Source organism: Zonotrichia albicollis, chromosome Z, assembly GCF_047830755.1.
Source record: "Zonotrichia albicollis isolate bZonAlb1 chromosome Z, bZonAlb1.hap1, whole genome shotgun sequence".
In the NCBI taxonomy this organism is placed as follows: Eukaryota; Metazoa; Chordata; class Aves; order Passeriformes; family Passerellidae; genus Zonotrichia; species Zonotrichia albicollis.
The window spans coordinates 20,312,239-20,336,454 of NC_133860.1; the positions used below are offsets into that span (position 1 = coordinate 20,312,239).

The 24,216-nt window shown below is 39.8% G+C and overlaps 1 protein-coding gene across 1 annotated transcript in view; it reads right to left on the bottom strand.

Moving 5' to 3' along the window:
- Positions 1-24,216, bottom strand: part of OXCT1 (3-oxoacid CoA-transferase 1) — an 88,830-nt gene that overhangs the window by 63,013 nt on the left and 1,601 nt on the right. Inside the window, exons 2-6 of the mRNA XM_005488828.4 lie at positions 21,993-22,101; positions 20,601-20,691; positions 8,852-8,987; positions 4,658-4,807; positions 2,830-2,936 (exon numbers count right to left, since the gene is read on the bottom strand). Of these exons, the coding sequence (XP_005488885.3) occupies positions 2,830-2,936; positions 4,658-4,807; positions 8,852-8,987; positions 20,601-20,691; positions 21,993-22,101 (593 nt within the window). The remainder of the gene's footprint in view (positions 1-2,829; positions 2,937-4,657; positions 4,808-8,851; positions 8,988-20,600; positions 20,692-21,992; positions 22,102-24,216) is intronic.

Sequence of the window (24,216 nt, forward strand, 5' to 3'; positions counted from 1 at the left end):
GGTGCTGGTGACACTTCTGAAGAATGAGACACCATCCAGAGGCACCTGGACAAGCTGGAGAAGTGCCCCTTGGGAATCTGATGAGGTTTACCAAGGCCAAGTGCTGGTGCTGGGTAGTGCTACACTGGGTAGGAACAACCTCACTATCAGCACTATCAGGCTGGGCATGAGCAGCCCCAGAGCAGCCGTGCCCAGAAGGGCTTGGGGTGCTGTGGGTGAGAGGCTGCACATGGCCCAGCCATGGCACTCCCAGCCCAGAGAGCCAAACGTGTCCTGGGCTGCACCCAGAGCCCCGTGGGCAGCAGGGCAGGGAGGGGATTCTGCCCCTCTGCTCTGCTCTGCTGAGACCCACCTGGAGCACTACATCCAGCCCTGGGCTCCTCTGAACAGGAGGGACAGGGACCTGCTGGAGCCAGCCCAGAGGCTACCAAGATGACCATAGGTCTCACACAAGGAAAGGCTGAGAGAATTTGAATTGTTAAGCCTGGAAAAGAGAAGGCTTCAGGGTGACCAAATTACAGCTTTCCAGTACCTGAAGGGAGATGGACTTTTCACAAGGGCATGTAGTGACAAAACAGGGAAAATGGCTTCAAGTTGAAAGAGTGGAGCTTTAGTTTTGATATGAGAGAGAAATTCTTTAGTGAGGGTGGTGAGAAAATGAAACAGGTTGCTCAGAGAAGTTGTGGATGCCCCATCCCTAGAAGTGTTCAAGGCCAGGCTGGAAGGACATCTAAGCAACCCAACTCACTGAACCGTCTTCCTGCCCACAGCTGGAGGCTGGAACTGGATGCTATTTAAGATCCCTTCCAAACCAGGCCATTCTGGGATTCTCTGACTATCCATAGAAGTACTCCCTGATGCTGTCCCTAATGAGCAAAGCCTCAAGAGAGGTTAAGACCTTTCTTAGACAAAATCTAACCATTGTTCAGTGGTGCAGAATAGTTCACTCAGCATGAAGATGCCTGAAATGAAATCCACCACAACAAGCTGTATGGGACAAAAGATCTACGACCCATGAAGTAGAACTTTAAAAAAACCAGTTTTAAAAGCAGCTTTCTAAAGAAGTTGGTGCCATTCTGAATTCCAGGACAACAACATAGCTTAATGTATGGGAATAGGAAAAAAATTAATGCCAGCCTGTGGTCCAAGTAAGTGTACCTTAAGAACACTTACACTACATCCTCTAAATTTATAAAAGCTCTTAGCTTGACGGCAATTAACAGTGTGGCAGACACACCATGCTACTGGCTTCACACTGTCACAGGAAACAACTATGAATAGTACCACACTGCTGTGAAAGTGGTAGCAAACAGCAAGTTATAAGATGACCCTATGTTTCTCTGTTCTGTGTTATCAGATAATCTTGTCTTATCCAGAAACAGAATAGGTCACTGCTTATCATAAACACATTCCTTTGAGCTAACAATATTCTGTATGGAATAGGACACCAGATGATGATCAGTTTCCATCTTCAGTTAGTTACAATGGAAGGGAGGAGTCAAGATTTTTAGGTCTTCACTCCAGATGGAAGTAATATCTGTTATCAGCTGTATTGTGTGAATGTGGGAGACATAACGAAGACTTCTGAAAGAAAAAGCAAGAAGGAAATGGAGAGAGAACAAGAGAACATAAAGAAGAGGGGGAAAGGAGAACACAACCAGTCTTTCCATGGAGAATGAAAGAACTTTTGAGAGGTATCTACTATGCATCAGTATGCATCAGTAGAAAGATACAGGATAAAAGCACACAGAGTAGTGGCTCATGATCAAAGACAAGGCCAAGGGGGGAGAGAGTTTCCTGTATTCAATGTACCAGGCCCTACGGAGAGCAGTTTAGCAGCCATCAAATTCATCTGTACACATACCAGAAAGTTCAGCTTTCAGTCAGAAAGCATATTATCTTGCTAATGGGCAGGTCAAGATGCCAAGGGTTGGGCAAAATAAAAACTTAATTATAAATTTTCAAGTATTTTAATTTAGTATTAATTATGTGGCTATATAAATATATATGTATAGATATACACAAGAAGGAAAGCATTACTTTATGGGTGTTATTTTGTACACATATTTTTCAGTTGGTTTTCCAACTCCTTAGACTCTCAATCAGCATGTGCTTGTAATAATCTGCACACGGTAATTACAACATTCACCTTTTCATCTGATAGCCATAAGACAAACAAATAAAAACCAGGCATTAAACTTAAGCAAACCTCTGCCCTGCTTCAGTCCAGGCCAAACCAGAACACAAACACAGCAATCCATATAGAAGATTTTCCCACTACTGCAACATCAAACTTTTCATTGCAAAGATGTTTAAATTCATATGATGCCTTTCCCTACACCACTGGTGATGATGAAATAAACTTTAAACACAGCTTTCTTTAGACAGAATCAGGTTTCCCATCACTGACTGGCCAGTAAACTGACTCAGTTTCCTTCTCTTCTGTTGTGCATGAACCTGTACTTCTTGGGTAAGCCTTTAACTGCTCAAGAAAAAGGACCCAAACTAGCATGAATATTGAAAGAAAGAGAATGTCACTAAGTTTCTCAACAATCAAACAATCATCATAATGACTTTGGTCTGCTGTGCCTCATTTTTAACTATGAATGCTTTACTTTACAGCTATGTTTGAATTCTCAAAAGTCATTAGAAAAAGCAATTACATTTTGGTGTTTTATAGCAGTGTAATTTGACAATAGGGAAAGACAATATGAAAGAATATGAAATCAGTAAAACATTATTTTCCCATAACACAGGAGACAGGATTCTCCTTCTCATTCATTACCTAAACTGTAAAATAATCTTTTCCCACCAGTAAACATGTCATACCTGAAAATTATGTTTCCTGCACGATCAGCCTTCCATGCCTTCACAAGAGCAAAATCTCCTGTAATAGATTTCTCGAGAATGAAGTGACGGCCATCAAACTCCCTCACCTATAAAGAAAAGTCCAAATTTGAGATGTAGGTTTCTTACAACAGATATCACATGTAATACTTATTTTAGGGGTTAACTTTGCAGACTATTATATTTCAGCTTCTTTTTGTACTCTGTACAGTTTTTACTGAAAAGCTGTATGATAACAGAGAGGCATGGAAACCTCAGTTTTATCACAGGCTATAAACCCCAGTTTTATCATAGTGTCTCTAGAGAAACATCATGAGAATCCATATTCCTCCTGCTCCATCTACTGGAATTAGACATGCTTTGTCTTGCACATCTGCCAGCTAATCAAAAACTGAAATGCTAAAGCAGAATTACTGAAAAAGGTCAAAAGCACTGCCCACCACCAAATCCAAAATTAAGTCAATTTAAGAAAGACCTCTCAAATCATGTCATCTAACAGGCTGAGTTTCATTTGGTTTTCCCTGTATTAATGATCAATATTTGGAACGAATGACACTATGCCTGAAGCCAAAATATGGAAGAGGGACAGAGCTAGTCTTTCAGTCCTATATAGAGAGGTGAACGACCACCTCTCTTAACAATGTAGAAGGTAAGAATATACACAAATATTACTTGAGAACTTTTTAAAGTTGCTGAAAGGGGAAGTATGAGAAAAGTGTATCAGATGTCAGTTTGCCAATACCATAAAAGGCAATCTGAGCCTTTATAAAATTATACTTCTGTGCAAAATGGATGTGGAGAATGGAATCAACAAATCACACTAGTCATGTTTTTAGCACTCCATCATTATTAGACTGAGTAAGGGAGATTTTCCCACACATGTCAAAAGCAAAACAAAATAAGAAAAATGTTATTAAAATTAGAAGCTGTTTATTGAACAAAACATTCTTCCAAGTGGTGAAACATCTTAATGATGCATGCAGTAAAAAAGTTAAGGGAATATAAAATATTAAGACAACGTATAGATACTGCAAATAGTCATGTATAAAATACATGAAAGCCACGGGTTAGAGTGGAATTACCTTTACCCCAGAAAAGCTCTTGAGGTGAAATTTAATGGTGTATGCAGCCTAATTGGAACACACAATATTAGCCCCACCCATTTCTGCAAGAAACATTACAGCACTGATACATCCCTTCTCCAAATTCTACATCCAACTTCAAAATGAAACCCTTGCTTCTACCTTGAAAGCCACAGTCTTTTTACTTCTTTGCAATTTTAAAAACTGAGTCTAAATTGCATTTCAAATGTTGGGAAATGAATTTCCTGAAATTTGTGTCAACTGAGCTCTTGCCATTTAGCATGAGAATGCCCCATTTCTTCTAAGGCTGAAGCTCCATGTGCAGCTGCAGGGCTGCTTACTGCATACTGCACTATGCTTACTGCAATATGCACTATGCAAGGAGCACCTGCCCCATGAACAGGTTTTACTTTGAACTTACTTTGAATACACAGCAAACCTGGTCAAAGAACAGTCACATGAAGAGTAACTCAGCAAGGCAGGCTTCCACTTGGACCAGGTCTTGATGCTAAATCACTCTAGAACTGTAAAAACTTCTTTAACACATCACAGAGGACAGCAGCAAGCAATGGACGCAAAGCTGATGTCTCTGGTACCACAGACATCCAGTTAAATGAATACAGTAGAGTTAAACTTAACTCCTTCTTAAACACCTGTTTATCTTGTAAATATGTTAGAAATTAATTTTTCAATGCTGAAGCCTTCCTAATGGTGATCAGACCTCTTACCTCTCTTGGCTGGCTGGCAATGGCAATCGTGCCATCTGTGTTGTACTTGATGGGTGCACCCCCTTCCTGCACCAGCGTCCCATAACCAGTACTGGTGTAAAATGCTGGGATTCCTGCTCCTCCTGCTCTAATACGTTCAGCAAGTGTACCCTATGGGAAAACACATTTAAGAAATCATCATTTGGGAATAACAAATCGAACTTTGATGAATGGCTTGCATTAACTTTATTTTATATCCTGTTCATTCCTTCTGCACACAGTAGACAGGTGTGATCATCTATTTCTTCCTCACATTTTAGCTTTCCCATGTGGGACTAGTACTGGATATGGAAAGAAATGCTTGACACACAGTCATGAACTGCTCAAGATGACACTGTCTAAAACCACCTCCCAAATGCCAGGGCCCAGCACTTGGCTATGTCTCCTCTCCTTCAGTTTGTTTACCAACCAGTTATTATTTGTTTCCAGACCAATTATTCTTGAGAATAGTACAGAGTTATTTTTCTCTTTCTCACCCAGCTACATATCCTAGAAGGTTTTTCTTCTCTAACAGATGTACATTTTTCAACATTCTGAAAAAAACTTCAGAGCCCACTCCTAGTCAAAACAGCCAAGCATGGCAGATTGAGAAAGAAAGAGGGAGTCCAGTAATTTGGGTTGCCCATGCCAAGAATACCAAAAAGCTAACAGAGCAGTTTTTATACTCTCTTTAACCACCCTGCCTGCACTCTTTTCTAAGTCCAGCTATAGTACAGAATGCTAACAGCAAAAACTCCTCATTTGCCTTAATTATGAACTTACGGCCAAAGATGTGTGTTTGCAGTTCATTAATGTCGTTTCCCAGATTTTTTTTTATATTCTCTTGGATTCAAAGCAAGACAAAAACATCATGATCTATTACCCAGTTTAACAGCCTCTACAACATAGATTTTATTTTCCCCAGTAATCCTGCAAGAAGCACAGTGGCCTCTGGTTAGCTTTCAAAATGGTGGCAAGAGGCATATGCAAACCATGCAATGATACAGAGTCCTGTGTTCTAAGAAGCTTTATCATTTCATGATCTCACCATGACATCTTCCTTACTGTGCAAGAATAATACAAAAACCTCCCATTTTGCCTAAGGTTATACCATACTATTTTAGGAAAGACTATTTTTGTTGACACAATTGACACAAATATTTCAAATCCCCACATCTCCTAGCAAGCAATTAATTCACCTTACTGTTTCCCCTTATATACTGTAGACCCATTAATTCCATGCTGGATCTACATAACTTATCTGTAGCCACAGAGCCAGCTGCATGTCTAAGGAGTTCATGGTCACCTAGGTGAAAGTGCTGAACATTAAATAGGAAGGAAAAAATGCATTGTGAGATTTGTGATGTTTGAAACATCAGACATGACAAGTGTCTGGCTATTTTCAGGTCTGCTGACTGGGTATAAAAGGAACTGCTCCACTCATGTCTGTAATTCTAAGAAACATTCTCTCACAACATCCTCATAGGCAAGCTCAGGTAGAGTGGACTAGATGAGAGGGCAGTGAGGTGAATTGAGAACTGGTTGAATGGCAATCCCAGAACATTACAATCAGTGGCACAGGATATAGTTGGAGGCCTGTTACTGATGGTGCCCCCAGGGGTCAATACAGGGCCCAGTATCGTTTAACATTTCATCAATGGCTTGGAGGAAGGGCAGATGCCTCCTGAGCACATTTGCTGATGACACAAAGCTGGGAGGGGTGGCCAATACCCCAGAGAGCTCTGCAGCCCTTCAGAGGGACCTTGGCGGGCTGGAGAGATGGGCAGAGAAAAACGATCTGAAATTCAGTACGGGAAAATCCAGGGTCCTGCACCTGAGGGGGAATGATCCCATGCACTGTACAGGCCAGGGGCTGGCCTGCTGGGAAGCAGCTCAGAGAAGAAGGACCTGGGAGTCCTGGTGTCCATGAGCCACCAGTGTGTCCTTGGGGCCAAGGCCAGTGGTGTACTGAGGTGCATCAGGAAAAGCATCTTCAACAGGAGATGGGAGCTTCATTGTGGGAGCTGACTCTGCCCCTCTACTGAGCCCTGGTGAGGCCGTGTCTGGACTGCTGTGTCTAGTTCTGGGCTCCTCAGGACAAGAGAGAAATTAACTCCTGGAGATGATCCTGGAGTGAAGAATAACAAAGATGTTTAAGGGAATGGAGCATCTCTCTTATGAGAAAAGGCTGAGGGAGTTGGGCCTGTTCAGCCTTGGGCAGAGGTGACTGAGAAGGGACCTTATCAATGCCTGTAAGTATCTGAAGAAGGGAGGAGGGACCAGGCTCTGTTCAGGGACAGGAGACAAAGGACAGATGCTGATGCATGGGAAGTTCCATCTGAACATGAGGAAGAAATTCTTTACTGTGACATTGGCCACACACTGGACCAGGTTGCCCAGAGAGGTCATGTAGTCTCCTTTACTGGAGATATTCAAGCAGCACCATCTGAACACATCTTGTGCCATGTGCTCTGAGATGACCCTACCTGGGCAAGGAGGTTGGACCAGATGATGTGCTGTGGGTCCTTCCAACCTGACCCATTCTGTGATTCACAAGAGAGGAAGCTCAAGATACCAATCTTAATGAAAACTTAACACAGTTGTTTTCCTCCGAAATTTATATAAACATATGTTTAAGGCCCAAATTTTATGTGTCACCTCTGAAAATGCCACACAGTAACATGCTGTAGTCTTTGAATTTAGAACACCAACTTCACAGAAGTTGATCTCAATAGAACATAACTGACATCAATGATTTTAGGATCTCATTGCATTCATGCTATTTGCGTAGCTTGGCAGTGCTAAAATAATTAAAAATACGGTGCTAAAAAGTAAAGTTTTAAATTTGCTTATAACAGTACACAAAGAATAATTTCACTAAGAGTTAATGAACAAGCCAAAAAGGGTTTTATCTCACAATGAATGAAATCTCCGAATTTGATTCCTGCCCACTAGATGGCAGGCATTGCACATGCAACATCCCCAAAACCTAGCACCAAGATGGGAACAGAGCAGCTTCTTGACTTCCTTCCTTTATACGGGGCCACAGTACTGAGCATAGTTTATGCCTTTTTCTACCATCTCCACATGTGTGTGTATATATTTAAACATATTTTTATATATATATTTAAAGCTTCAGATTAATATAATCTATTAATAATTAATTCATTCCATTAAAGGAATCCACACAAATAACACACAGTCAGTTCTTAACAGATGCATGACCCTAAGATGGTGTATTGGCTTTGCAAGGTTTTGGTAGCTGGCGGGGTGGTTTCTGTGAGACTATGCCAGAAGTTTCTCCCAGTGTCCAAAGAACCAGTGCCAGCTGGTTCCAAGACTAAGCCCTTCAGCAACAGTGGTAGTGCCTCTGGGACAGCATATTGAAGAAGGAGATCTTCTTGCACTGATGTAAGTGCATCCAGAGCAGAGAGGAGTGTGAGTATGTGAGAGGAACATATTCTGCAGGCATCAAGGTGAGTGAAGGAAGAGGGTCAGGAGCTGCTCCAGGTGCCAGAAAAGAGATTTCCCTGCAGCCTGTGGCAAGACCATGGTGAGGCAGCTGTGCCCCTGCAGCCCATGGTGGGCCACAAAATTCACGTGCAGCTCCTGAAGGATCCCACACCCGAGCAGGTAAATGCCATAAAAAAGGCTGTGACCCCTGGGAAGCCCATGCTGGAGCAGGCTCCTGGCAGGACCTGTGGCCCCAAGGAAAGAGGAGCTCACGCTGGAGCAGGTTTGTTGGTAATACTTGTGACTCCGCAGGGAATCCACACTGGAGCAGGAAGAAGGTAGGGGTAAAGTGTATGTAGGGGAAGGGGGTGTTAAGATTTGGTTTTACTTCTCTTAGCCCACTTTGATTTGACTGATATAAGGTAAGTTCCCAAAGATGAGTCTATGGTGCCCAAGATCCTAACTGGTGAGTGATCTCTCTCTTATTTCAACCCATGAGTCTGTTGTTGTATTTTCTCCTCTCTGTCCAGCTGAGAGGAGTTAAGAGTGAGGTTTTGGTGAGCACCTGGAATCCAGTCAGGGTCAGCCCGCCACACATGGCAAGTGTCTTCTGCATACAAGGAAAGCATTTCGATTGCAAAAGAATTTTTAAAGAGCACTTAGGCATTATTCTACTCAATATTTTAGATTAAAAGAAACCACACTCTTAGAGACACTCCTTACCTGTGGTGTAAGCTCAACTTCCAGCTCACCAGATAAATACTGGCGTTCAAACTCAGCGTTCTCTCCAACATATGATGACACCATACGTTTTATCTGCTTTGTCTGAAGCAGAAGACCAAGTCCAAAATTGTCAACACTGTGTAGAAAATGCAAAAAAAAAACAGACAAAACAGTTTTATTGTAAAAAAAAAACACTTGATAAGCTGTAATGACTTAACAAAAAAGGACAGAGTTATCTCCCCCACACATAACGAATTGAAGACAAAAAACAAATTCCAGCCTTTAGAGGGTAAAGCATCAAAGCTACAATTAAAATTTAATATTTCAGTTTTCAGACCTCATCTCTTCCAAGGCACAGAATACATCCAAAAAGTTCCAGTTAAATTCATTTCACATGTTAGCAGCCAAAAATACCCACTTGACAAGTGGTGTTATTTTACATATCTGATCCTTCAAAAAGCCTTACCAAATTAATAAAAAGTCAGAAATGGCTTTGAGTGAACAAAGACATATTTTTGTTCACACTCCTGCTCACTGTGAAAAAGACAAGTGATTGCTTAGCATCCCAAGGAGAAAGGCATATTGATATTTATAATGCTAGTTTCTATATGAGGTAAGAGAATTTTTGTATTTAAATTTTCTTATAATAGTAAATAATTAAATCTCTTACTAAATAACCGCCTACTCCAACAAAGGATTTTGTCACTACAAACAAGATCTTGTCTATGTCAACTGAAACTGAACGCCAGAGATGCTATATAACATTTTTCTTGCCCCAGTGCTTCTAAAATTCTTATATCCTTCATTATGTTTGTATGCTATACTGTGTACTTCTGGATTAGAAACATTTTTCAGGAGTTCCTGCAACCAAGGTTTCTTTGTAAAAATGCTACTTCAATTCAAGGAAATATGAGGAAAACATATAAATATGGAAATAAACATAGATGATATTATAAAGACATGTTTCTTTCACTTTTCCAGCCTATTATGCAGGATGCCGGCAGACTGGTACATGTGTGTGAAGCTCCTCCACATTTATATTGGTCTCTGAATGATATAAGCACAGAACTCAGACCTTCCAGTCCCTCTACAAAAAAGATGCCATGATGCAGAATTACCTCACAAAAAATGTGTATCTGCCATGAGGTGGCTCAATTGAATATGACTTAATTATCCACACAATGGCTTGACATTTCAGTATAAGAAATACAGAAAAATATTAAAATAATCTTTTAAGTTATCAATCATTAGCCCTTTGTAATTAACACACACATGCTTACAATATATGAATACTGTTGAAAACACCCTTCCTAAAGAAGAGCTCCAAAGCAAGACCAGATTAAAAAACTTTACTATTATGCAGTATTCATTTTCAAATATAAACGTGGAAATGCTTGCCAGCCCCAGCACAGACTGCAGTGCTGCAGGTGAAGGGAGAGGGGCTGAGTGAGCGCGACCAGCACCAGCTCTTCCTCTCCCTCCACAATACTCTGAGGGCTGCATGGACAGACATGCAGCCCCAGTGCCTTCACAACTGCATGCATAATGAGCACTATTTTAAGGTTAGGACTATTTTAGGAGGTGGCCCACTTCAGTGCATACTCAAGCATTTTGGAAACAGGAATAAGAGGAAGTGAAACAAGCTTCTCTGACCTCTTAATTTATTTAATTTCTCTTAATTTATTCTTTGTTCTCTAGATACAAAATAATGTGATTTATTATAAAAGCTCGCTCCACTCTCCAACTCTGACCAATTAAAAAAAAATTTAAAATCTAACCATGATGCAACTTCCAAAATGTTCTGGTGCCAAAGCCTTGGGACTAAAATGTGCGTTGCTTAGAAACAACCCGTGTTTCTAACCCACCACAAGAAAAAAATCCTCCAGCTTGAAACTAGAAGAGCTAAGAATAGAGAAGAAAGAGGAGTCTTGTGGGCAAAAGAGATTACAAAAAAAAAAAAAAATAGAATTAAAAGCCAGAAATTCCTGTATAGATTAATTTAAAGCAAGACAATTCCTCTCACATGAAAACTATCTAACCCTTACATCTCATTGTAAAAGGTAGTAAACAAATGTAAAAGACCAGTCAACATTTGTGTGAAGCTCCTCACATTTATTTTGGTTTCTGGATTATATAAGCAGAGAACTCAGTTGAACAGGTTGGTGTAATTATGGCACTGTGTGGCAAAAGTGCAGAACTGAAACAAAACTGTACAGTGCTTTTAGTGCAAGAACAACAGGAAGCTTCCAGAACTGCTTGCAAGCCAGAGTTTGCAATGTCTGTCTATCACTTAGGTGGTTAACACTGCTCTTATCATTACAAACCTTGGAAGCTACCAAATAGAAAAACCAAATTCTGCATGAAGACAATGAAATACTGTGTGCATTGGTGTAAGAAAGGATGGCAAGAGAGGGCCATGAGCAGATTTGTAACGGTTAAAGAAATTTCTTCTTCATTTCACTAAGATCCATAATCCTTGCTCCTACATTCTCAGAAACAGCTACTGAAACCATATTGTCCTTAATAGGATTTTGCATATCATCCTGCATGATTCCATGTGGATACACTTGACTTCCTGATCTACTACTGTGAGGTATCTTCTACCAAATGAAACTGTAGTTATGAAGAAATTAAGCAGAAAGTTGCACAAAGGTTATCCTGTCACACTCACACTTTCTTACTCTTCTCCTCAAATGTAGCAAATTTGTTCAAAAACAAAATTGCTGTGAGGATCTGTTATTGAGCATATAACAAGGTCCTATTTACCTAGCACAATGAGTACAGGAATTTCACCTTTCAAAAGTCATGCACTAGGAGGTTCTGCCTGCCTGGTAACACAAAATTACTTCAACTCCCACATGCATTTAATCTTCAGAGCAACAGCACAAAATCCTGTTGCCATTACTCATATAGGGTTTTTTAAGATGTACATTTCTTGAAAGAAAATACACTGCAATCCATCTCCTTTGAGGATGCAATCTGTATTTAGGCTTCCAGCTAAAATAACTCTTCTGCCTTCATGTGCATCAGTTTCCATGTCCCTTCAAAAACCCATCTTGAACACTTCAGCGTATTTCATATTTCCTGTTTTTCTCTTACATGTTAATGTCCCAAGAAACACACATTTCACACAGAAACAATGTTCTCACTCTTATATTCCCTACCCTTTGATTTTCATGTGACATCTCTATCCAAGATTACAACTTTCTAAAACCTCTGGTTTATGGATACTTCTTTCAATATAACAGTTCTATGGCAATTTTAAATTATTAGTTCTTCCTTGCTGTCTTTTGCTGCTTTCTTGATCATGTTGTTTTAAGCAAAGAGCTTTTTGAACTTTTCAGCTTTAATTATGTTTACCCTCAACATGTTACCTATAAAGATTTGCCTTGCAGGCTACACTCCTATCAAACAGCAACCATAGAAAGGAAAAAAAAAATCTTTACTGAGTGCATGAAAAGAATATACCCCATACACCTATTTCAAAAGCTGGATTCAGTCCTTTACAAATTAAAACAAAGGTAAATGCAATAAAAATATGCTGCCCTAGATAGGAAGGAAGAAGGTGTGGTAGAAGTTGACATAGTTGTTATGAGTGCAGTCAGAAAAGGGAAAGTACACATTAGTGCTAGACACTGAATGCATTTTTATCTTCAGATATGTTTGGATTTCTAGAAGTTTGCCCATTCTGTATTAAGATGAAAAGTGAATCAATAAAATACATGAAGTCCACATAGGAAAAGAAAACTAGGCATTAATTAAGGATATCAGTGACCCAAGTTACCCCAAACTATTGATATAGAGAAGAAAAATTAAGGAGCTCTGATTGTCTAGCAACACGTTCATTCTAGTTGTTTTGTCCCTGTCAGACCTACAAAACTTCCTGACAAAAACTATGTCTGCCTTTTCTAATTTAAAAAATTCACCAAATATGACTCCCAGACAGATCTAGCCCACACATCTCCAGTGTACTGGAAGTAGTCAAAGACAACATGTTGGTACTTTACTGCAGATAAACAATAATCTACTTCTCTCAGCCCTTCTTCTTTGGTGCCTCAAACATCACAGGAAGAACAGATTACCTAACTTTCCAATCTGATAAAAAGCCTCACACACCAACAAGCCCTACACAGCCTGATGAAGCAGGAAATAAAAATTTGCATTCTTAAACAGAAAAAAAATGGCTACTTGGAATGTCACACACTCTGGCACAAAATACACAATGGCTTATTGTTGGGGGGCTGTGTAAAAGGAAACATCACAAGACAATTACAACTCTCCCCTCTCTCTGCCTTTGTAAAGATATTTGTCTCTAAAACGTGTGGGTGTGGTCAGAACAGACCAGCTGCCTTTACTGGATGGAAAGCAGCATCAATTAGAATGAGGGTCTCCTTCTAGACTTCTTAAAGAGATAGCCTCCTCTACTAATTGTTCACAGATTCTCCAGAAGCTGATATTCCTGGGAGATTACACATGACCAGAAATTGTTAGTTATGAAATATTAAAATGAATACATTGAGTTTTGGAGAATTAAAATATGTTGATCAAGGAGCTAACATGATCCACCCCCTGATCTTCCTTCTCTCATAAGGTGGGAGCTGGAAGGATAGCAGAGTAAAACTACACCACCCCTGAAGACTACAGATTGAGAAGGAAAAGCATGCAATGAGAATCCTGTGGCAAGGCTCCACCTCAGACAGAAACTAAAGTTTCTGCAACTAGCTGTTGCTGCCAAAAAATGCATATAAATGGTTGGTTCTACTCCAGGAAAACATTTTATATAAAGATACCAGTCAGCTTCTGGAGATAGACAGGCAGGCTTTTTAGGTATTCATCAGCTCCAAGTGTTACATAATGAAGCATGAAACTTGATAACAGACAGACCTGTTCCAGAGCTAGAAATTTTCTGGGCAATAGGCTAGGGGTGAGGAAAGGAACCAATTTCCTCTGACATTCTCCATGTAGAAGATGAGAGGCTGATTTTATTTGCAACTTCAGCTTTTCAGTCTTCAAAAGGATTTGCTCTGAGTTACATGCAATTATGCCTTCTGATAGATCCACAATTCTTAAGGAAGACCAGATATGCTTCCCAACTAAAAGGAATGCATCAATCACTGCCTGTGTGGCATTTCTTAGCAGCAGAGTCTTAAGCTTTCAGGCTTACAGGGGTGCCTGACTATAGTATGAAACTTTACCAACATGAAAGTTACGTGGACGGAGGTACCACCTGAGTTCTCAGGGACATACATTCTTAGGTCCACAAAAATAAAGTATAATCCTGGCTGCACCAGAAAGATCCTTAACGGCCTTTGTGCAGAAAATTAATAAATGCCTACTGATGGTGTTTCTTGGAAGACACTGAACAAAAGTGAAGGCACACCCAGGGCAAAATTAATGCAGATAATCATATAACAGTTCATTATACCTACATTATACCACATGGGAAAATGTCCTAGGAAAAGAAGGTGCCTGAAGACAGTGTCAATGCATTTGGCTAAAGTCAAGAAACAAGGCAAACAGGCATTCTATCTCTGAATAATTTACCTTTCTGTAAGCTGAATCTGTTTTTCTCTGTCTGTTAACTCCTATTCCTCATCTTGTTATCACTTTTTTTTTGGTACCCTTTGGGAAGTGAGGGACAGAGAAGGAGAAACACAGTGTCATCTGAGCTGGCTCTTTAGTAGCCGTACAGATGGGGAAATTATGGTGGGACATAGTGTCACTGTTATGAGCCAGCTGTAAGATAGGGGAGGGGAGGGGAGGGGAGGGGAGGGGAGGGGAAGGGAAGGGAAGGGAAGGGAAGGGAAGGGAAGGGAAGGGAAGGGAAGGGAAGGGAAGGGAAGGGAAGGGAAGGGAAGGGAAGGGAAGGGAAGGGAAGGGAAGGGAAGGGAAGGGAAGGGAAGGGAAGGGAAGGGAAGGGAAGGGAAGGGAAGGGAAGGGAAGGGAAGGGAAGGGAAGGGAAGGGAAGGGAAGGGAAGGGAAGGGAAGGGAAGGGAAGGGAAGGGAAGGGAAGGGAAGGGAAGGGAAGGGAAGGGAAGGGAAGGGAAGGGAAGGGAAGGGAAGGGAAGGGAAGGGAAGGGAAGGGAAGGGAAGGGAAGGGAAGGGAAGGGAAGGGAAGGGAAGGGAAGGGAAGGGAAGGGAAGGGAAGGGAAGGGAAGGGAAGGGAAGGGAAGGGAAGGGAAGGGAAGGGAAGGGAAGGGAAGGGAAGGGAAGGGAAGGGAAGGGAAGGGAAGGGAAGGGAAGGGAAGGGAAGGGAAGGGAAGGGAAGGGAAGGGAAGGGAAGGGAAGGGAAGGGGTTGTGGAAGATCACAAAGCCTTGTGTACAAACTGGCATTTCTGAGCCTTACTCTCCCTCTACTCCTTCTCTGCAGTGTCTGCATTGGACCCATGTCTTTCTGCTACTGAAGTATTCTCACGGGAACTCTGTCCTCTCTGCTCTCATAACTTCTTTTTGAGTCTCACAGCAAAATGGCAGTATTGTTCCTCCACCATCCTCCTCCAAAAATGCTCTTCTGCTGTCACAGTGATGGGTGCAGGCATATAGGCCAAGTCCATACAAGGCAGATAATTTCTCAAGAGGAGAAATACCACAGATTGCATGGTTACATCAGCAGCAGTCTCCCCTCTCTGCCTTCCTTTCTGGTATGAAATGGTGTACTGTGTTTTTATAATAGCAAGTCAAACAACTCTATTCAGAATGTCTAAAATGTACCATATTTTTCCTTCACAGAGAAGGTATATCGTATAGAACTAATCTGATAAATATTTAAATTTCATCATGAATGCATCGCACTTCAAAAGTCGCCACGCCAAAAGACACATTTCACTTTGTCATTTCTACAACCAATCCGTCAACCATTGCTGAGTTAATTTGTCATCACAACCAGAAAGTTTTCTCCACAGCTGATTTCTCAATAGTTCCACGTAGTACAAAGTTAGAACAACCTGCCCTGCCAAAATCCTAAATCACCTCCACACTAAAATTAGCTAGATGACCTAGGCAGATTTTCAGGGATTTGCAGTTCAAACAGTGTCAGCAATTTAACAGCTCTAATAAAGCACTTGATTAGATTTTTTTAAAGAATGCAGACAGTTTAGAGAAAAAATCAAATTCAAATAATCAAATTCACTGAAAATATATAGTCTCCTGATTTTGGCAATTTGCCATGTGCAGGATTTTACATAATTCCACTCTTCTCTCTCTACCAAGAGAGGTAAGAATCACAGGTGGCCTTCTTTTTAATATCTGAAAATATATCGAATTTGGGATATTTGAAGAATTTCTTATAAATATACAAAAATGACACACACAATGTAAGACACTCTGAGCATCACCTTGATCCCATCTCTGTGTACATACAAGCCTCTTTGCCTGTTCCACAGACATTTTCAGTTACACTTTAACTTTCTGAACCAAGACATTATCTAATTTGCACCACTAAAATGACTCAATACTTAATACTATATGGAAAAAACTTCATAACCTTCTGTGAATTTAAAATGCAATTTCAACATGATGGTCTTTTTTTACATACACATTCACATTTGAATATGTTTTTAGTAAGCATAAGTAATATTAAGACAGACAGACATATAGATATATAGATATTTTAGTAACAGTAACAGTGGAATTAAGCCACATGAGTTACATGCAAGAAAAACCATGCAAAATCCACAGCAAAGATGGCAGACACATTCTGGTTTTAACAGAAATGTACCATTCAAAGCAACAACTGAAAAATGAGATAACCTTAAACTTTACCTTACAGAACATTTATCAAACCTGTCTTAAATCCAAATTATTTAATTGTGAAGAATATAAAGATACATTTTGTGCTTTAGAATATGGGGTGCAGTAAGTTCACCACTGCATCTGATCCCACACATACTGTCTTTTGGGGATCTGGGAACTACAAATACCCCAACCCATTAGGAAAACGAGTATTTTTCTTAACAGAACTAAGTAATGGCATTCAGGCATCATGCTCAAAAGTGCAAATGCTTATCTCAAAGTCATCTTTTCCTTCCTAATGCATAATATTGTAACATTAAAAGACCTCCAAAAAGAATACAGAGACCAAAGGTTCAAAAAGCTGATAATGCCTTATAAGAACACAGTCTGAACCAGTGATAATATGACAGATGCTGTCAGTCTTCTTTCAGATGATCGCCCAGGTGATAAGCAGTTATGATCTTAACCGTGACTTCTCTGCTTTTAGTGTAAGTGAAAACCTTTTATTCAAAACTACTACATTCAAAAAGGATGCATTTTTAAGTCTCAAAACCAGACAAAACCAAAATTTGATAAAACAATCAGACCACACACACAGTTATCACAAACAATAGGCTTCACTTCCAGTCTGCAAAATTCAGCCTATTCAGGTGGTAGATACAATGTTAATTTCAGTATGTGATTATAGCCAAAATTATTTATCTGTTCTATTAAGCACAATTAATTAAAAAAATAATTTCATGCACTTTTTTTAAACTTTCATTTAAAATATTTGGCTATGTTTATAGTTTTTGTTGCAACACAGGCCCTGAAACAACAGGTGGCCTGCATTAGAAAGTCTTAGTTGAGCCAAAGCTGAGCCTAATTTTAGCTGAGCCAAAACATCCAAGTCCCAAGTTCCAAGCAACCTCCAATCAGAATGCAACAGGATACCACGAAGTCACATGGAGATGAGAAAACAACCAAAAAGGTATGGTATACTAATCACAGCTATTTTGGGAATTTACTGAACCAATGTTTAAAATGAGATTTTAAAATTTTATTTATTTATCAATTCATTTACTTTCATTTATTTACTATTTTGAAATATTTTTATTAATTTTAATACCGGGAAATCTGGAATGAATCAAATTAAAATAAGAATGAAGAAAATTCATAATAAAATGGATTTTGGTTGCCCACTGAGACGGAATACTCTCAATTTAAAGGGCTTACAAAAACACAGTGTAAATAAAGCATTTACAGTACGAACAACATAAGCAAAACAAGTTATAGGAGAAGGTGTGAGAGGATGTATTTTGAAGCACACCTATCTGTCGCAGTTATCTTGCACTATTGCCCGGGTTCACGAGCTTCAGCTTCCCCTGCAGCAAGTTGTGTAAATACCAGAGGTACTGGATATTTGAACTGCTTCACTTTCAAACACTTTGCCTTGTTTGGCTTGGCAAAAGAGTAACTGCTCTTAAAGGTGCTGTTTCGCTGGCCAGCACACAGCATGAGCACGGGCACAACGTGCAGCAGCAGGCAGTAAGCTGAGCACCCCATCACACTACTGTACAACTTGTCATTGAAAAGCCTTAAAGAGGCCAAAACCAAGACTTCACTTGCCAGCAATTACATGATTTGAAAAAGTTTTTGCAGAAGGAATCTCCTCCCAATTACACTGCAGTACAGAACAGTAAGTAGAATGTGAACTTGTTAACATCCTACTCCTTTGAAGTTGTTTCCAGACATTGCCAAGCATTTCTAGGCTCTGCTGAACCTTGTTTCCAGCTAGAAAAGTTGGCAAGAACACTTCAGGACTTCCTAATTACTGCTCTCCCTCAGATGTAAGTGAATCGCTGTCTCCACTGCTGCTATTTTAGTTATAAACAGACAGCCCTGCAACATTCCATGGTTCTCACATATTGAAAGGCATGTGACTTAATCCATGCAGCTGCACTGCTCTCCAGAATAGGCTGTCTGTCTGTGCACTTGGCTCCTTCCCTGCTCCAAGTACAAGCTGCCTGCTAACCCCTGCAGGACAAGAAAACCTGACCACAACCAATTACCTCCTATTTGCTGGAAGAGCTGGGGAGAAGAAAGCAGCTGCAGTCAAGAAACTGAAACACAGCCAGGCATAAACTGCAACACAAGGTCACCGAAGAAAAGCACACTAAACAATATGGCAATTTGAAAGTGGCAAATTACTCATTCCACAAAGTGCCTGACATCTCAACATTACAGGAACAATTGACCCTTGGAATACAACTGCTGTAGGGTATATGATTGCTGTCCTCCTTCATTTGTAAAAGCATTTATTGATGTTCCAATATTTGATAATACCACCAAACTTTTGGACATGGTATTAGAAGATGCTAAGAAGACACATGGTATTATAAAAGCATGCTTTTTTATAGGCTAATTAGAAGATTAGAAATTGTATCAATTGCTGTTATGTGAATTCTGACTTTATTTCTGACAACAGTTGTGTTTTAACCTGGTTCCCAAACACTACCATAATAGGCTAAATTCCACATAGTAGTAATACAGTAAATACAAAGATAGATTAAACAGTTATTTTATTATTATTTAAATTTCAAAATAAATTATACTGTCCAACAGAAAAGCAAAACCTGTATTTTTACAAACTAGACTTTTAGAAAAAATTCTAGATGCCCTTGAGCATTTTCAAATTGTTACACTGTTCTGTGAGGAACTCTCCAGGCTTTCATGAATGTTATGCAAAACTAATTTCAAGAAACAGGAATTAAATTTTGCTTTCCTGCCAGCAGCCAGTGGAAATTTTTACAGAAATCACTTCCACCTCAAAATCCAAAGAATTTTCAGGAAAGTTAACATTATTCCAATATAAATTAATTCTAACCTATAACACCAGAAACTATATTCAGAATACAATACAAAATGTCTTCCTTTTCATCCTATTCCACAGTGCTCCTCTTTCTGCCTTTACTCATATTCAGACTTTCACCTCCCCTTCAGGAACATCCGTTCAACCTCTCTATCTGCAAATATATGTGTGTTATTCAAAAATAAGACTATGAGAGAAGTTAATGATCTCTATTCTAGTGCTTGACCTTTCCATGCAAAATTATTTCTTTCTTTCTTTCTTCTTTTTATCATCCACCAGAAACTGTTTCCCACAAGATTCTAAGGAGCTTAAGTTTAACTGTGTATGTACCAAATACCAAAAAAAAAAAATCTGTTATCCAATAAATGTGCAATTAATATTTTACATATTAATATTTTTATTTAATTTAATTTATATTTCCATCAATGCACTTCAACAGAAGTGGCTGTAGTTACGTATATGGGGATCATTAGATATTGTGGAGCCTATATATATCTATATTGTGGAGGTATAAGGCATTAGGTATTGTGGAGCTTATTATGTAACTATAATGAACAGTTTAAAAATTAGCCTGAATGAGAAGATGAGAAATTAAACATGAAAGAAGTACTCTCAATTTCAACCCCACATGAATTTAAGGGGCAAACATTTAAAAACATTCATCAAAAATCTGAACACTCATTAAAGAGACTCTCCATTCATTCATCATAGGTATTCTCTGCTGGTTTTGTGTTGCTTGGATTTTTTTTTAAAGTAACAAACACAGTAAGAGGGTCAGAAAGCACCAAACTGAGTTTAAAAATATATACCCATTTGGAACTTCACAAAAAACCATACACACAAAATCACTGATACTAGATTTAAAGCCTCTCAGTTAGATTTTCCAGTTATAGCCAACCAGTTAAATACACAAAAATTTAAATAAAAATATTATAGTAATATAACTGCAACTCTACACCATGACAATTGGTCCTTGACAAAGTCGAGTATACACATAGTACTGAGCTTCCTGGACTCCTTCCAAAAACAACACTTTCAAACAAGCTGTCTGGTTAATATAAAATTATGATGTTGAAAAGAAAGATATTTTTAATATATATCAGCCTTTTCACATAATTGGAATTTTTAGTCTGTACTTATTAAACCACAGACATATGAATACCTACCCTGCATTGTTACTGACTGCTGTTATTCCCTTTACCCCAGTCTTCAGTAAACCCCCAATGAGGTTTTCAGGAATCCCACACAATCCAAAACCTACACAAAATAAAAAAAAAATAAAATATTTATTATGTGACAAGTGTTTGAAAGAACATAGAATGTTTAGAAGTATGGGAATTAAAAATCTGTTCTGAGAAACTCCTTAGTCAATTAAATAAATCAACATTTCCAGAAAGACTTGCTCTGGGAGTACTGGAATCTCCCACTCACCCGACACTTCCCAGTTTGGAGAAAGCTCTTTACCCATCAGAGTGGGCTTTTAGGGAAGTGCTCCACATGGCTCTCCACATGTGTCCTCAACCCTGTACCCATTATTCCTCCTTCTCTTTCTACCCATTCAACCTTCCTATCTCTGCTGCACATCCCATTGCTTAGCCTGTGTAATTAGGTGGAAAAAGTGCTGAGTCTGAAGGGAGTCTGAACCCCCTTGGGAGGATATCTGCCTGGAATCACAAAAATCTAGATCTCCACCAAGGCACAAGAGCCTCACACTGCCAATTGAGAGACTCCAGCACCTCTAAAACGAAATACCATGTCACACTACAAGGACTACCTTTTCACAGAATCACCCCTCAGTGAAGACCCCCTCAGATCTTCAAGGCCAACCTATCTTGGCCTCAAATCTTCTCTTCTTCATGAATTAGCAACAACAACAAAAACAAACATAATTCCTGCAGAAGGAATTTTGCCTCATTATATATCTCCATTGAAGTGTTTTGCAATCTTATGTTCATTCCTTCTGCAATATCAAAACAACTTAAGAAATAGTTAAATCACTTTTTTTTAAAATGCAGATGGAACAGCATGAAATTGTGGAAAGCATCCACAATATCTAAAAGCTCAAGTCACAGTGAAAGTTAGTATGATGCAACTTCTTGACTCTACTGGAAATGCCACACATAAGCATTAAGTGCAACATAGATAAGTATTATCTTCACTTCCTAACACAGAAACAGGTTAGGCAGTTGGTTGAAGGTCACAGAGACCCAGAGACAGGATACAGAGAATGTAAACATAAAATAATCAAACCATGTGAAATGACAATGCTATCCAATTCCCAAGGTCATTTTCTGGATTCAACCAAATAGAGTCCAGTTTTTGTTTTTTGCTAGTCAGGAAAAAACCCTGTTTTTCTGAGGTTTTTCCCCTTCCCTATGACACAACCTGGATTTTCTCACTGAAAGAGTATGCCCTTCATGAACAGAAGGGCATTTATAAAAAATCATGCAATTCCATGGATTCTCAAATTAGTTAATAGTAAAAGAAACAAGGTAAATGAGTAAAAAGTATCTCATGAACATAACATGCTTGCAACCATAAAGAATTTCAGTATTTACCACCAACAAGTACAGTTGCCCCATTGGGTATATCTTTTACAGCTTCAACAGGATCAGTGTAAAATTTGGTGTTGCGATGACAGCTGGTAGAAAAATAGCACCCACAGATCTGCAACAACAATAAAAGAAGCAAGTGAATGAACAAAAGGCATTGGCTTTATAATGAAGACTCTGCCTCTGTCTAGATAAGGGGGAAATAGATACAAAAAGACATTGCTGCTGTAAATACTAGACCGGGGTGGGGAGGGGAAGGGAGAGCAGGGGTGAAAAGGAAGGAAAGTAAAGTGCAGGTGCCAAAAACAAGAGAATTCCATCCTGAATTACTGACAAATTGTGCCTTTCTGAGAACAGATTTACAAATGCAACTCCTCAGCCCAAGTTGGAGCCATCCACAGACTCCTTAAACCTATATATTGCTACATTAGCTTCAAAAGCATCCAGGCACTAAACATAATCAGAAACTGCTGAAAGAAAGACAAAACCACCACAAAATTTGCGTGGAAGCCACAGAACGATAGGAAGGACAGCATTGTACCAGCAGTATGGTAGGTAAGGACACCCTTCCACAGAGTGAACCTTCCCCCAGTTTCCTTGTGCAGTCTTAGAACTTTCTAACGTGGTCTTAGAGATCCCCATGTTGTTGAATAACAGTCCATAATCAAGGAGACTCCAAGAAATGCATGAAATATGGAGAGCAAGAGGGAAATCAATGTAAATCCCACCCCCAAACCTGGACCTCACAGGGCAAAGCCATTACACAGCAGTCATCATAACTTATGTATGTACTGTTAAGTACTAAGACCACACTTACCTTTTTTTTCTTTAATATTTACCACCAATACCATGCATTAATACTACTCAAGTACTTGTTCAGGCACCAGAAGGAAAACTGACACCTAAGTCACTATGTTGAAACAGTCTCAATAAATTCAGAAAATCTGGAAGCTAAAGTACTACCTACTGGTGTTTCAAATTCTAGCTTGATAGCAGGAGTGAAAAAAAAATATATTGTGAGAGAAAAATTAATAAATAAACAAGGTAATTTACACACTTTGAAGACAATAGTCCAGTTCTTCCCTGAAGAGCTCTTACCTTAAGAGTTACCTACAGTTATAACGAGGGCAACAAATTTTGGCTCAGTTTCAATATTACACAAGCTGTCCTCTTTTTATAATTAAAGCTGCAAGAATTTATACTGAATATTAAGAAAACCCATCTGAATGGAAGCTTACCTCCTTCCCAGTGCATACCCTGATGTTCCTCTGCTTTGATGGGCTCAATAAAAAAAATCAGTATGTGGGTCATAAGAAACAATGTCATGTGAGAAAAACTGCAAGAGCCTTCTGCATGCCAAATTAAACCATGAATGCTTCTCCACTGATCCATGGTACTTGAAAAGTCACAGAGTCAGGTGCAGTCCCTTGAGACTTCCCTGAGGGAAACATTGTGCCCACCTTTAAAAAGGGTAAAAAAAGGAGGACACCAGGAACTACCAACCTGTGAACCTCACCTCTGTGCCTGGGAGGGCCATGGCACAGATCCTCCTGGAAGCTGTGCTAAAGCACAGGAGGACAGGGACATGATTCAGCACAGCCAGCACAGCTCCACTGAGGGCAAGTCCTGCCTGATCATACTAGTTACCTTCTGTGATGGAGTGACCACATCAGTGGACAAGGGAAGGACGATGGATTCATCTGCACTTCTGTAAAGCCTTTGACACAGTCCCACACAACATCCTTGTCTCTAATTTAGAGCGAGATGGATTTGATTGTTTGGATTTTGGGGATGAGGAATTGGGTGATGGCAACATCCAGAGGGGAGTGGCGAAAGGCTCAGATAGATACTGGTGTTCCTCAGGGGTTCATGCTGGGACCAAGACTGCTTAATATCTTCATCAATGACAAAGAGAGATCAACTACACATTCCGCCAGTTTTGCAAACCAAGTCAACCAGCACAGCTGATAACTCTGAGGGATATGATGCCATACAGAGAGACCTGGACAAGCCAGATGCTGGTGCTGCACCTGCATCAGAGAAACCCCAGGCCTCAGTACAGACTGGGAGAGGAACTCATTGACTATTTGGTGCTGCTGGTGGGTGAGAGGCTGCACATGGCCCAGCCATGGCACTCCCAGCCCAGAGAGCCAAATGTGTCCTGGGCTGCACCCAGAGCCCCGTGGGCAGCAGGGCAGGGAGGGGATTCTGCCCCTCTGCTCTGCTCTGC